Source organism: Ixodes scapularis, unplaced genomic scaffold, assembly GCF_016920785.2.
Source record: "Ixodes scapularis isolate PalLabHiFi unplaced genomic scaffold, ASM1692078v2 PGA_scaffold4__175_contigs__length_147842914, whole genome shotgun sequence".
NCBI lineage: Eukaryota > Metazoa > Arthropoda > Arachnida > Ixodida > Ixodidae > Ixodes > Ixodes scapularis.
In genome coordinates, this window is record NW_024609879.1 from 41,159,243 (window position 1) to 41,174,322 (window position 15,080).

Below are 15,080 nucleotides of genomic sequence, written 5' to 3' on the forward strand. Positions count from 1 at the left end.
AGCAAGCACCAGTTCGTTTTCCCTCAAAGGTGAGCATTCCAGATACTCTAGTTAGGTGCGAAGCAGGAATAGTGAAGCCAGAAGAGAGGATACGTATATTTAATTGACTGAGCTCAGAATGACCTGTGGCAGTGGCATTGAAGCTTATTTTTCCACAATCAAACGCAGACATAATTTTGAATCTACCCGCTTGGTGAAGGATTGCTACTTGTCGCGAACTAATCACAAATTTTTATTTTGCAGTTTCTATATAACTACAGCTAGCAGGTGCTGTTTTCATTAAGGTGAGGATTTCACATTCTGTTTTCAAACATCAAGTTTTTGAATGAGAGTCCTAAACAATTAACTTTCTTTTGCAGTAAATGCCAGATCCTCCAGTTCAGGAATATGTTAAATATATTTGGTATGGATAAGTCCAGTGTTTTGCTTCTTTATTCACAATTTCACAACAGCAACATTTTTTTTAAATTTATCACTCAGAAATACACACAAGAAGAGACTGCGTTGCAGAGAAATGTTGCGCTGAACGTGATATTCCAACTCGTAAATAGTTTTATTGGTAGCCAATATAATATATTGGATTCCAATATCCATAATACGCTGAGTATATTGGAATCGTAAACCCTTATTGGATCCCCATGTGTCGTATGGGGATCCAATAAGGGTTTATACGGTATTGGATTCCAATATTTTCAGCGTATTATGGATATTGGAATCCCATAACAAATCCTTATTGTAATACAATACAATAAACGTAATGTTTTCCAATACACTGTCTATATTGTATTGCAATACAAAAAAAAGATATTGTTTACCAATATCCATAATACGCTGTTTATATTGGGGTTTTCCAATAGGGATGGCAAGTTTTTTTCCCGCAAAGTTCTATGGCGTCTTGATGGCTATTGAATACACTATGGCAAGCAAAACTATTAAATCTGTTCTTTTTGTGGATCTGCTGAGTGTTGTTTCAGCTCTCTGCTCTGTTAAAGATATAAAAAAGGGCCAGCTCAATTAGTGCGATGTGAAATCATAAAAACGTTTTGCTGGATCCTCCGTCACGTTGGAACTTTAGGCAATAAAAAAGTGGACCAGTTGTCTACCTCCAGAAAGAATCTTAAGGTGACCCCTTCTGCCCTATCCTACCAAGATATGAAACCTCTCCTTAAAAAAAAAGCACTCCTCTGGACGTAGAAGTCTGAATGGAACCAAAAAAGTACAAATAAGCTTCATGTGGTAAAACTAGTTTTAGGATTATGGGACAGTTCATCTCATGAGAATCGCTTTAGCGAAGTTCTCCACTGCCGCCTTAAAATTGAGCACAGTTTCTTGACCCATAGACATCCTTTGTAGAGGGGACGCTCCAGTCTGTGAGCACTGCGGAGAATCACTTACGGTCCTTCATATTCTATGGCTTTGTTCCGGTCTCGAGCAAAACCGACGTGCTTGCTTCCCCGGATTTGTTCGCATACAATAATTCTTTCCATCCTGCATACTTAGTGGGTGAGCTTACCATCATTCACTTCAATTGTATAGTTCTATACTCGAAAAAAGAGTGGTTGTTTACGTCAATTCTAACTTCTGTATCCTCTTCCATCTCATATCAGTACCAAAAGCTCTTTTGTTCAAGATTTGATTTCACAGTGAGCCTTTCAAGACTATTACTCTAAAGAACATTATTACATCTGTTTGGCGCAGTATGGCCTTCGTCGCTTTTGCGTGAGCTATCCACCAATACAACAGCATCTACGAACTGTGACGTCAGCAATGCCGCAGAATAAAGCCCCCGACGAGAAAAGTAGCCACGGCCGCAAGAAGGCTGCTCACGAAGCCTTCTTCTTATTGTGAGCCTTAGTTGGGGTGAATTATATTTTAAATGCCTGATCTTGTGTAATGGATTGTTACATAATTATCTGCTCAATGTACAACGCACTGCCCAAGATGGAATGGCAAATGTTTATCTGCAAATCTTAACGATGAAGTCGCTTAACGTTATGAGGTCACACAACATCATGGCATCATGACGTCATGTTACACGAATTAGGCCAGTGGTGCTTAGTCAAGAGACCTCACGACACCAGATGACCATGACCTATCATTTTTATTGCATGTGGCCACTAAATTTAGAACACTTATTCTGCTCCCCGGTCTGTGTCACCAAATCAAGATGGCGTAGTTGTTTCAGAAATGCCAGGACATCTGGTCAGTAGTTTTTATGTAATTTGAACATTATAAAACGTGTAATGTGCATTAATGAACTTTTTGACGCTGAGTTTAACGACCAGGGGCATATAATAGAGGTCCCTAGTCGTGTCAATAAATCAAATTATGCACTTCAAAATCTTAATTATATATTGCTGCACGCTGGTCGCTATCTAAAACCACTAAATTGGTTATTTTAAAAACTACTTGAAGCACCTGTGATGCGCTCAAGTTACCCCCCGCGCAAAAGACCCAAGACTTGTGGTATGAAAGCGCAGACTTGAGGCAGGCACTTGATGTCGATTGTGCAGTGTTTAGTGGAGCCTTTAGTGTTCACGGACCGACCGAATTCGGAGAACTACCCATTCGCTGCACGAAGGCTTCTTGCTTCACGACCCGACCCCCTACCCCTGACCAGGTTCTCACGGTCGATGCCGCTGTAACCAATATGTTAACGGCCGTTACCACCGAACGCTCTTCACGTGGTCCGTGCCTCAACCCCGTTGTCTTCAGCGTCCTCTAGTCAGCCACCAAGTCCCGCTTTGTATTATACTGGGGCGCACAAACTCCTCACCTCACGGCACCTTTGCTCCGCCTTACTCAGCTAACCCAGGCCATGAAAGCAAACTCCTCCCACTCCATGCGTATATGGTGAAGCTGGACTTTGCTGAGGACTTTTTTTCATCTAACGGTTCATCGCTCCCTTCTCAACCTGACCACATTTAGAGTAGGCCACCGCTACTACCGTTTTTGCCATATGCCCTTCGGCATACGACCGGCGCCATTTCATATGCAGCTGCTTGTCGTAGACATTGCCATGGAAATGCGCGCGCGTGGACTGTCGACTTGGTGTTACATGGACAACTTCTTGAGCGCCCATCCAGACCCAGACAATGGGGCCTATACGGTGCGCCTCCTCGTGAAGGACTTGCTGCGGTCGGGATTTCGCTTAAACCTATGCTGCACGAACCTAGAGCCTACGCAAAGCATGGAGTTTCTTGGGTTCAGGCTCGGCACAACCGATGGCGCCATTTCTCACACAGCACCACGGCTCCGAGCCATTCCTCGTATCCTTCACTCCCTGGAACGCACGCATCCCTCTAGGTGCTCAAGCGGACGGCGGGCTATTTGGGATTTCACATTTCTTTCTATCGCACTGGGGTTTCTTGCTTCGTCTCCTGTTTCTCAATGGTATGTATTTTTTTTTGTTAATATTTATATAAGTAAAATGGGTACCAACGGCATGAACCACGTCGACCTGCCGTTGCACGCTCAACGCGCGATGGTGGCCCGGCGGCCCAGCGAGTCCTTACGCTCTGAGAGCGAGAAATCTTTTTCTTTTCGAGCTGAGAGTGGCGGAAAGAGCGAGAAAGCGTCCGAAGTGTTTCCTCGCTCGGAAAAGGAAGAACTGCACTTTCAATAGCCGATGGCAAAGCTCGTCCATGGTCGCGGCGCAACACTAGAGCCGAAGCTCTGTTCTCCGTGTGTACAAGAGTCCCTTTCTCGGCAATGCACGCCCACCACAAGCCTTCCCAGAGGTACTTTGGCCTCGACAGAGGGGCGATGATTGCCTGTGCAAAGTCCGCAACAACGAAGCAAAAACAGACTCCGGAGGTATCTGCCCATCCTCTTTGGGGTAGCGGGGGAAGGTGGAGCGGTTGGCAGTGAGGCAAAGTCGGCAAAACTCGCATAAGAAAGGAAAAGCCAATTGAGTGAAGGAGGGGTTTGGTATGAAACTATGTCAAACATAAGACAAATAAAAAACAAAACAAAAAAACAGAGCCATAGGAAGAAAAGCAAATTGCCAAGTAGCCTACTGCCCGCTGGAACACCTTGAGGGTAACCTGGCGCTCCATCGAACGAAGGGCACGAGGGTTTCTCGTGCCTCCGAGGCGAGCTGGCGTGTAGAAAATAGTTGCTTCGGCTGTGTAGAGCCTGAACCCAAGCAAATTCATGCGTCACGTAGGATCTAGGCTCGAGTCGCTTAGGGTTAAGCGAAATGCCAACCGCACCGAGTCAACCACGAGAGGCGCGCCGCAGACGCCAACTTGTGTGGGTCGGGATGGGCTCACAAGAAGTTGCCTATGTAAAACCAAGACCAGGGTCCACGCATGAGCATTTTGTGGATTGGCTGTGGACAAAGCTCCATCTAAAAGGGCGCCGAGTGTATCCCGAAGGGCATACGGCAAAAGCAGTAGTAAAGGCGGCCTGCTCTAAATGTCGTCATGTTGCGGGAGGAGGGATAAAGAGTGATATGGTAAAAAGCCTCTGTAAAGTAAAGCTTTATCATACACGCTTGGGGCTGGAGGGGGTTTGCATTTGATGGCCTGGGGTAGCGGAGTAAGGGGGAATGGAGCTGCCGAGATCTCAGGAGTGTGTGCATCGCAGTCTAGAACAAATTGTGACTCAGTGGATGACTTGGATACCAGGAAGACGGAATTGAGGGGCGGGTCACGAGAGGAGCGTTCGATGATGCGAACCGCAAACATGTTGGTTACGGCGGCATCGATCGTGGGGACCTGCTCAGAAAGACGGGGGCGGGCGGTGAAGGAGAAGCCTTCGACCAGGCAATGGGACGTGTTCCAAAGGCGGACGACCCGTGGAAACTAAATGCATCACTAAGCACTGCCCAGTTGACTTGAGGTGCCTTTGGGACTAGCGAACTGGCAGCGGATGTCCTATACCCCTCGGCTTGTCAGTAGTGCTGCCCAGTTCTGATTCGGTTTCTTAGACGTCGGTTTGTTTGTCTGTAGTGTCTTCCTTTGCGTTGGTGTGATTTTCGCTCCTCGTCATTGACGTGGGGCTCGGCGAGACTGTCGGTCCTGCTGGGTCACTCCAGGATTCGCACAGCGGAGGTGGCCGTCGAGTCCGCATCCAATGCGTCGTTTTCTTTGGTCAAGACTAAGCACGGGCAAGGTCGGCCGCGACACCAGCCTCGCGAATTGCGCGGGCCAGAATGTCCCCGACCGGGAGAACGTCCTGGAGTGTCCAGTAGACAACCGTGTCGTCGATGACGGCACTGATGTGTCTCGGAGACCCAGAGTCACGGCCGGACTCATTTTGGATTAGGGCGGTGGCGGTGGCTGGTGTTCGCTGGGTCACTGTACGTGCGTCGTCTGCGTCGAGGCGGGTTCGGTAGCTGATCCGGGAGCTATCTGAATACGTAGGACTGGAGTCTGGACGTCTCGAATTCGATAGTCGCCTCCCAGCCCTTCTCGTGACGACGTTGAAGAGTTAGAGTTTATCTAAACTGAGGTGCTGCTTTTCGGGAGACATAGCGGCTCAGTAGGATAGCTGCAGGTGGAGATGCCGGATCTCGTGGACGTCTCGTAGAGAGACTTCTTGTGTTCTGGGCGAGGTCGCGCAGAATCTCGTAGGCGTGGCTGGACCTCGCTCCAGGAATGGGCGGAGGGAGCTCTAGTGGAGGTAGTCGGATCACATTCACGGCTCCGGTAGAAATAATTCCCGTAGAAGCCATACCTCCAGCGGAAGCAGGGTGGAGGGCTCCGGCGATGCACGAAGCAATCTCGTTGCGCGTTTGTGGATGCTCCGGCTCACCGTGCTGACATTTGAATAACCCGTGTTCAGAGTCCTGCGACAGGGACTGTGGAGATTGCTGCCTGTGAGTCTGATCATCCGCGATTTCACACAACTAGCCTTGAGCCTCTTGCTCGAGTGGTAGCTTGAGCGCTTCAACGATGTTACGACTCGCTACAAGTCGTTTAGAAATTACGGATTTAGATATTTCAGGCAAAGCTCAGCCGAGCTTCTGTTTAGAATCATATTTTTATTCTTATTAATTAAAATATAATCAACAGTTTCAGTTACTTTTTATTATTAAGACAATTTCCCTCTATATTATATTTGCATGGCTATATTACTCAACTGCGCAGAGGGCATTATTACACTTTTACGTACTTTTTTAGTTTATCAATTAAATTTAAATTAAACAGCAGACATAGCGCAACATAAGCACTCTTCAACCTTTCGCCGCGGGAAATATATATTCAGGCATTTATTATCAATTATCCAATTATTGTTATGACTTGAATGCATGCATGAATGCATGGCTATGCATGGCTAGCTAGCGCTTCGGTTAGGGTACTCCTTCAAGCCCTTTTGTGGTGAGGAAGATTTAACCATGCATCTCACAAATGATGTATTGGGCTTGTCAACCAGTGCGATTCAATACTGATCGTCGCACGCCGAATCCGTTCCTCGCGTTTCCCTTGCTATATTCAGAGCCAGTGCTGGCAGAAACGTGACATCTACATGCTTTGCTTCAGGGGTTAATAAAACGTTTTATTATAGCGTCCCCGACTCTTACGTGTGCAAAACGGAATATTATAGCGTACGCTAAAAACTACCTGCACGGACCGATTTTAGCTTCCGAGCTTAAAGGCCGGCCCGCAAGCAGAAAGAAGGAACTTGACCCCCACCTTCCTTCTCGCCACTGAGAAAGGAGGAAATCGCCTATCGTTTCCTCCTTGCCATTTTCGATTTTATGTTTTTGTTTTTTTGCAGGATGCCTGATTTTTTTCGGGGCAAGTTTGGGTTGGGGATTATGAAAGCTTGAAGGATTTGAAAATATTATCCAGAAGCCAGCCGGCACACCTGCGACAAGGGGCTGAATCAACCGAGGAGCTGTTTTGACTTTAGAGCGAGCTTGGCACTTGCTCTTCCCAACGTGTTGGATTGACTTTTTTCAGCATTGGCTTGGAGGACGATTCTCGCTGTTGTGAGAGCACAAATAACTTGTTCTGTTCAAAGAAGTAGTCATTGAAGTATGAATTTTAATATAAAGATATAGTTTGGCATCTTTCGTTGTTTAGGCGAATTCATGGCGACAACGAGAAGTACGAGCGGCGTTTTTCGGTATCTCAGGGATGGCGCTCCATAGATGACGGAGAATTCCATCCGTGATGGATCTAGCACTTTTCGGTGTAGAGCGTTTTGCTGTAGAGAATTTCGGTGCGGGCGTTTTGGTGCACAGACATTTCAGTGTACGGACTTTTTGCTGCAAAGACTTTTCGGTGTGGGACTTTTCGTTGCGCGGATATTTCGGTGCACGGACATTTTGATGCCTGGACATTCGACACTATCGTTCGCTCGCCGGTATCTCTTTTCCAACGTACGCACTACACGCTTCACATCGTGTTTGCGCGCTGAGTCGACAGAGATGGTCTCCTCTATAAGGTTTTGGCTTTATTATTGGTACTGCGTGTAGGAAAGACCCCGAACAGCAAGAAGCTTGAGAAGTTGTTTGTGTTCTCGGAACAATTTTGAATATCTTCAAATGCGCCTCGCGTAATTGTATAGCTCCGGTCGTTAATAATTTGTTAATAATAAATTGTTAATAACCTTACACGACGAAAAACAATGTAGGTTATCACTTGTAACTCAATAGAAAATAAAGTAGACGTGTGGCGGGTACAAAATGAGTAATATAAAATCAAATATCGATTTGAATCAAGTAAACACGCCGAATTTGGTGAATGCTAAATCTATTTTATTTGGTATCAAATGTTTGCTCATTCTCGCACGAAAAAAACAGTGGCTGTGTGGTCTGTGGTCAACGTCTCCTTCCGTGCCGTAATGATGTCGCCGGCCTTAAAAACCTGCCTTACAATCGTGTTTATAGAGGGGGATTTTTTTTTTAACAACTATACATTTTTCTAAGATAGACGTGAGGGTTACGCAATTGCGATTTGTGCCTTATCTGTAGTCATCAAAAACACCCAATTATTCATTCTTAGAGAGATGTAACGCACGTGAAGTAGTTCACGGCGTCCTAAAAAACAAATTTAGACGCGAATCGTGTTACCGCAATCTTTTCGGCCGCCGCGCTCCTCGCCCCTTCTACAGTGGCGTTATCACAGCATGGCGCATGATTTATCCCTTTGGTTCATGGCGTTGAGCTGTGACACGCGGAGATGGTGACATCAAATCAAAACTATATTTTCGCGCCCATTTGAGGAGGACGCCTTATCAGGACGCCGTATATTAGTGTACGTGCGTTGGTATGGTGGCTTTCGATTATGGCCAAGAACTTTCTAAATACACTATGCCGTTTTCTTTCCTAACTAAAAGGTTAATTATCGAATTTTAGGCAATCAGTTGGTTTTAGTTCCGTTCTTTCTTGACCCTAATTCTCGCTTGGCCGTATAGCTCACATCCATAAACGGCAATTGCGTTAATTTTCACTGAACAATTTAGTGGCTTTCGATTATGCGCAACAACGTTCTAAATAAACTATGTCAATTTCCTTTATAATTAACAAGCTCATTATTAAATTTTAGGTAATCAGTAGATTTTCAGTTGCGTTCTTTCTTGAACCTAATCCTTGCGTGGCCGTATAGCTCACATCCGCAAAGCGCAATTGCGTTAATTTTCACGTTTTTTCCCCCTAATATCTAGTAGGTGAAAAAAAAAAGTATATAAAACAGAAGGCAGTTCTTTTCTGATATAAATAAAGTGTGGGGCACGCGTTTTGCCCCCATGCATCTTTTTTTTCCCGCCTATAAAAACAAATCCCGGGACATTCCAAATTGAGTTTACGATGGGGCGGGCGCTTTATCACTGGGTATTTTGTCATGTTTTAGAAGCTTTATTACTGGTCAGAAGAAAGCCACTCCAGCCGTATCGCGTTGCAAACAGCTAATTCGGGTGTTTCTCAAGGAGCTCTACAACTTTCCAATTGACATTTAGGTTCATAACGCATTTAAAAAGTTGGATAATTAGTCCTAAGCACTTAATTTTTTAGGCATAATTAAAAATACTGCAACTCTCGCAAAATGTTTGCTAAAAACATAAAGTTGGTTTCATCGGCGTAAAGTGGTTGCGCTTTAATTTCGCGTAACAGAGATTTATAAACGTCCTTCATTTTTATGCTTCTGTTTTTAAAGATTCGTGAAAAGCATTCTCGACCTTATCTGTCAAGCCGCGTCCGCGGACAGCGCGGCCTCCTCGGCAAGTTGTCCCCTCATCGAAGACGACAATGAATAAATGGTAGGATCAAAACTAAATGCCTGAATAGAGTGAAAGTTTAAAATAATTCTAAGAGTGTCATTTGATTTTATTTGTATCATATTCAAGGTTCAACACTCGTCGCAGGCAGCATGAAAGGCAGCACTGCACTCTTGGCGCAAACGAGTGCCCAGTCAACGGTCCTACACTCAAACACGCATCACCACCCGACCTGTTTGAAAAATAAATAATTTCCAGTACTTTTGATGGAAAAGGAGAATGTTCTACTGAGCGTGATTTTTCGTAGACCGAAAATTCCTCTAGCCAAGATCGGTGGTTGACAGCTTCTGGAAGCCCGCATGTCTATATTCAAAAATTGCTAAATCGTTTAAGCCTCCTTCTTTTTATAGTTTGTTTCATAGATTAATTAGGAATTGTGGCGAATCCCGGCTGGGTTCAGGTACAGATCTCGCACATGTTCAAGGACACATTTCCGCGTGATTTCCCGTTTGGTGATGACGTTGAGCTGGCCGCTGTTTAGCTTCTTTTCTAAGTAGGCCGGGCAACGCCAAGCGCCTAAATTAGCCAAGCAGCCCCAAAACTGGCGGTAGTACACCTTCCGGACTCCTGAGTTTTTCGCAGATGGTCGCTGGCCTTTGCCCACCCTGACAGAGCACCGAACAATTATGCAAGGGCTGCAGAGGCTATCTGGGCATTCCAATTCCCAATCTGCGAATGAATGGAAACACAACAGAATGAAAACTTCGTAATACCTGCTGTCTTCTAATAAATGGCGTAATATGCTACTATTGCTAGTTGCACTATTTTACGCGAAGAAAATTGTGATTTTGTGGTTCATTCTCCGTGTTTCCCGCTTTCTTTGCTGATACGCCAGGTATTCGTCTGCTGTCGACTTTTCAGTTGCATTCGTTGACAGAAACTAAATGCACGCTTGGCCGCGAAGAATTTTTTTTCAAAATCTGAAGATACATGAAATATACCATAAACCGTTTCACTTTTTATGGAAGTTTGTTTTTTACTCTTCTTATTTCCTTCAACGAGGCGGCCTTCACTCTAGAAAACACCTGTAGTACGAACCTATATATGCGCCAGGAATGGTCAGACTGTTTTCATTTCGATACATGACTATATATTGTCCAAATCAACTAATTTTACATGCTTCGCCCTCTTACTGCAATATTTTTGACTTGTATTTATTTACTCGTGATTATTATTTTGAAAAAAAAAAAAAAATACTGATACAAACACTCTTCAGCGTGCCGTTGTTAGAACGACCAATTTTCAACTCCCTGGGTATAAAAATACCCACCTTTTTTTTCTTCTGCTGTGATGTTCATGTTCCGTTCACTCGAGATAAATTTGCGGTATTGTAGCGTATGTGGCCGCATGCGGAAGCGTCTGAGCATGTTTTAAAGCTGCAAAAAGGAAAAGTAAAAAAAAAAAGAAAAGGAGAAAGGCGAGCCGGCCCGAACCCTTCCGAGCTCATATCGAGCCTGCTGAACTAATCCCCGATGTTTGGGTTTGAAGCAGAGAACCTTGAAGGGTGACAGAGATTTTGTCGGGGGGCCGGTAAGCCCATTAGAACTCGTGCGAGAAGACCGTAAAAAGCGAGGAGGAAAATGGAGGAGGAAAGAGGATAAGGAAAAAAAGAAAAGAGGGGGAATCTTCTGCCACGCTGAAGGAAATTTTGAGTGCCCTCCTTTAACCCCACATAGTTTGAATTAACACCGACCTTGACAGACACAACGTCGCCCATGCTGCGACAGTCGAGGTAGCCGCCATGTTGAAAATCATGCCCTCGCGGACCCCGAGATTTCCCGGGAGGTTCCCGTAAAGCCCTTAACCCTAAATACGAAATTTCTAGCTTTGCGTGCGTACGCAATACGTTTGTCCTCCTATTGCGTTCATCACATGCGCACTTACGACCCACAATATCTTTGAGTGAGCAACGTTTCTGCGTATGGTGCATCAAAACTATCTAATAGTGAACATTGCCGTGCTCCATTTATGAACCGTTAAAGGTTCCTTAAGTTTTCAAGGAAAAAAAAAGAGACAAAAAAATTACCTGGCTTAAGCATTCCGTTATATTCAACAAGAGGTGCGATATTATTCGGTGATTTTTTCTTTTTTCATTACCAAACAGCTCCTAATGCAGCTCCTAATACCCCCCTAAGCTTAGCGGGCAAATTGTATCATCGAGTCACGTAACATCGGAGATTTACACAATATTATAACGTCACGAAAACAGCGACGTCACAAAATAGTGTGGCGTCATGAAGACAGTGGAACGCCACATGAGAATTCTACGTCATGCCATCCGATAAACTCGAGCAAGATAGTGTCGTGCCGGGTGTGCTAATAACACTATTGCTTTAATACCTACTGCCCGGCCAGTGGTTTTCCCGTATTTACACGCCACACAAGTCCTGAGGCAGGATGTTAATGTAGACGAGGATTTTTCGGGTGTTTTTTCCCCTTTCTGAATAGTTCTACATCCGCGCTTTTACAGATAGCGCGGCTGGAGTGATCACTATAAGCGTGAAGGGAAGCACCGAGTTGTATATAAAATTGTAGTGTTCTACGAAGCTGTATTGTCTGGTGGAAAACAGTAATTAGGCCAGACAGAAAAACGCCTCCACATCCTTGCTCTAGTTTTCTTGTTTGTTCAGCGGAAGTTTCGGGGCATTTTGTAATAGGGTGTGAATAGGACGAGCCCACAACTGATTTATCTTGTTTAGATTTCGTGACGACACAACCAGAACGCTGTCATGGTATAAGAGGAAGCGCCTATTTTTTTGCATCAAACCTCAATACCCCATATTACAGATGTCAAGGTTACGTTTATGAGACAGTCTGGCAGGTATTTGTGTAAGCTTAATTTTTTGTTTTGACTGTGTAATCATGTGGGTAATCAGGTGGCTATTTATATGGTCTACCTTTTATATACTTGTTAATCTTGGTACGTGTATTATGTGGATTTCAAACTAAAATTAGACTAACCGTTAATGTTTTATGTTGGCATTTTTTAACGTGAGACCTTTTTTGGCCTTATGTTGGACATTTGGTAAATCTCAGATAAAAGAAGCCTGGATAAAAGCGTGGTCGCCAGGATCGGCAGATTGGTTGACGGGTTAAAGACGAGTACTGCGGTGCCCAATGCTAATTGCTTAACGGGGAAGTCATACACCCAGGGGGTAAGTGAGGAGGAGTGAGGAAGGCGAGAAGGTAGTCGACCAATTGTGCGTACTGAGGACAAGGAACTCTTGACTATGGGCAGTTCTGGACGTTCACAAGGGTTATCAGCCCGATCAGCGCTCGTATCGCTTCATGCAAGGAACAACTATCAAGTCTGCCGATGGCACGCGTTAATCTATATATTGAAGAGCGCCGTGAAGGTAGGCCGCTGGTGTCTGGAAATTTAGGATTGTTTTTTCAGTCTGTCCTTCGTCGTAAAGTTATTTTATTGCTATTTTTCATTGCTAGTTATGGTTTTCCTTAAAACGGCGGTTTTTTGCCAAAATCACGGACGTATACATTGAAGGTAAACATCTCCGACAGAAGTCTGTCTCCTTAGATGAAATGACTGAACCAAAAAATAATTCTCCAACTACAAAACAATAAGAAGTAGTCCAGACGTTTCGAAACTTACTTGGTTCCTTCTTCAGGATTTGCTTTAGGTCGAATGGGACAGACACCGCTTCAAACCTCTTCGTCTTTGGACACGAGGAAAGATTATTTTCTTTTTCTTAAATAGGCGGTCTTTTGGACACATGACGTATGCCTTGCGCGTACACAGACGGTAAGGACCTAGCGATATGTTGATATTTCCTGGTGTCTGTTGGATGCGCCAAGATTGCGAGAAGTCTAACCGGAAATTTGGCTCCGTGCCATAACGTGCGGATGAGCGAAGTCAATTGGATGGTCACGCGCTTCGCAGTGTTCGGCAACTGCTCTGCGTTCACGGTCGAAGTTACGCACGTCGATTTTGTGCTGGCGCATTATTTCGAAAAAGTACTTTGTCTCGCCGCTGTAGGTGGCTGGGCAGTATTTGCATGGGATCTTGTATAATACGCATGTGCTCTTTCTTTTGCCATTCGGCCTTTGGGTATTGGCGTAAACCGTCCCAGTGTGGACACTGGCTTGTGGGCCACTAGAATGCATTCTTTTCGCAATACGTGTGCCAGTGCTTCGCTGATTCCGTTTACGTAAGGCACATTGATGCACGCAATGGGACAGGGCTGCGTTGCTCCTGATGAATTCTGGTCTTGGCTGGCGCGACTTTGGCGAGGGCCGACACGTTGACTAAAACTCTTTGTGCATTCATTTTTTGCTTGAGGTCAGATATGATGATCTAAATCTCCTTTTCTCGGTCAGTTTCAGACGAGCAAATTGTCACTGCCCTGGAGAACAGCGTCAACACTACCGACGCCTTGTGGCTCACCGGGTGGTTTAATTCAAAATTAAGGTAGCGCCCCCTGTGTGGGTTGGCTTTCTGTACAGACTGAACTTCAGTACCTCTCGTTCCCGTTTTTTTCTGTTTGGATACACAAAGCGTTTTATTGAAAGTGTCGGACGTCGCCAAGGTCGCGCCAGCCAAGACCAGAATTCATCAGGAGCAACGCAGCCGAGTCCCATTTCGCGTATCAGTTGGCCTTACGTGAAAGGAATCAGCGAAGCACTGGCACGGGTATTGCGAAAAGAAGGCATTCAAGTGGCCCGTAAGCCAGTGTCCACACTGGGACGGTTAATGCCAAGACCCGAAAGACCGACTACCAAGAGGAAGAGCACAGGGCGTGGTATACAAGATCCCATGTAAAGAGTGCCTGCAGCCACCTACATCGGTGAGACGAGAAATCTTTCACAAAATAATGCGCCATCACAGGAACGACGTGCGTAACTTCGACCGTGAAAACAGCGCAGTTTCTGAACCTTGTGAGGCGCGTGACCATGCAATTGACTTCGCTCATGCGCACGTGATTGACACGGAGCTAAATTTCCGGAAAGGGCTTCTCTTGGAAACTTGGCAAATCCAACAGACGCCAGGAAACATCAACAGATCCCTAAGTGCCTTACCGTCGGTGTACGCGCAAGGCCAACGTCACGTGACCAAAATAACGCTTCTTTTAAGAAAGAGGAAATAATGTTTCCTCGTGAACAAAGACGAAGAGGTTGAAACTGTGACTTTCCCATTCGACCTATAGCCACCCCTAAAAAAGAAGCCAAGTAAGCTTCGAAACATCGGGACTACTTTTTACGGTTTTATGGGTGGAGAATTCTTTTAGATTACTCTGGCGGTAATCTAAAGGCAGGTTTTCAATTGCGGCTTTTTGCAAGGTTTATATTGTATTGTCTTTGTCGTAGTTAACAACGATATTGGAAGTATTTGTCTCCATGTCAGCAATTTCAAACTGAGTATTTAATTTCGAGAAATCAGTCCCAAGAAGGACTCTAAATCTGTGTATACACTTACGTCTTTCTTGTATTCCAAGTATGTCTTGCTGATGTTCTGATGAGTGTATACTACTGCTGTGGTGTCCCCGAAGACGTCGCTCGCCCTGTTAATGACGTCTCCCGCAGTCCAGTTTAGAAGCGGCTCCTTTCCGGGCATATGGAAGTAGCTCACTTTGGAAAGGTCCCTGTTTCGCCAAGCAAAGAAAGATATTTTCTTTCACAGATATGCACGTAAAGACAACGATATTAATAAAATGTTGCTGTTAGATAGCTCCAGCTAATTCTTCGTTTTATTAGTATTGCGGTGTATAATACATCTTCGCACTGCTCTGCGGCAGCTGGATAAGCGCATCTTATTTTTGGTCTCAAAGACTTTAGACAGGCATTTAAAATTAGACACATGCCAGCAAATTATGTCATTATTTATTTCAGATTTCTGT

The 15,080-nt window shown here is 44.9% G+C and overlaps 1 protein-coding gene across 1 annotated transcript in view; it reads right to left on the minus strand.

The window, feature by feature from the left end:
- The window catches only part of LOC8029015 (medium-chain acyl-CoA ligase ACSF2, mitochondrial), a 147,540-nt gene extending 132,583 nt beyond the window's left edge, over nucleotides 1-14,957 (minus strand). Inside the window, exons 1-2 of the mRNA XM_040214686.2 lie at nucleotides 14,944-14,957; nucleotides 14,660-14,825 (exon numbers count right to left, since the gene is read on the minus strand). Of these exons, the coding sequence (XP_040070620.2) occupies nucleotides 14,660-14,825; nucleotides 14,944-14,957 (180 nt within the window). The remainder of the gene's footprint in view (nucleotides 1-14,659; nucleotides 14,826-14,943) is intronic.
- Between the last annotated feature and the right edge of the window lie 123 nt (nucleotides 14,958-15,080).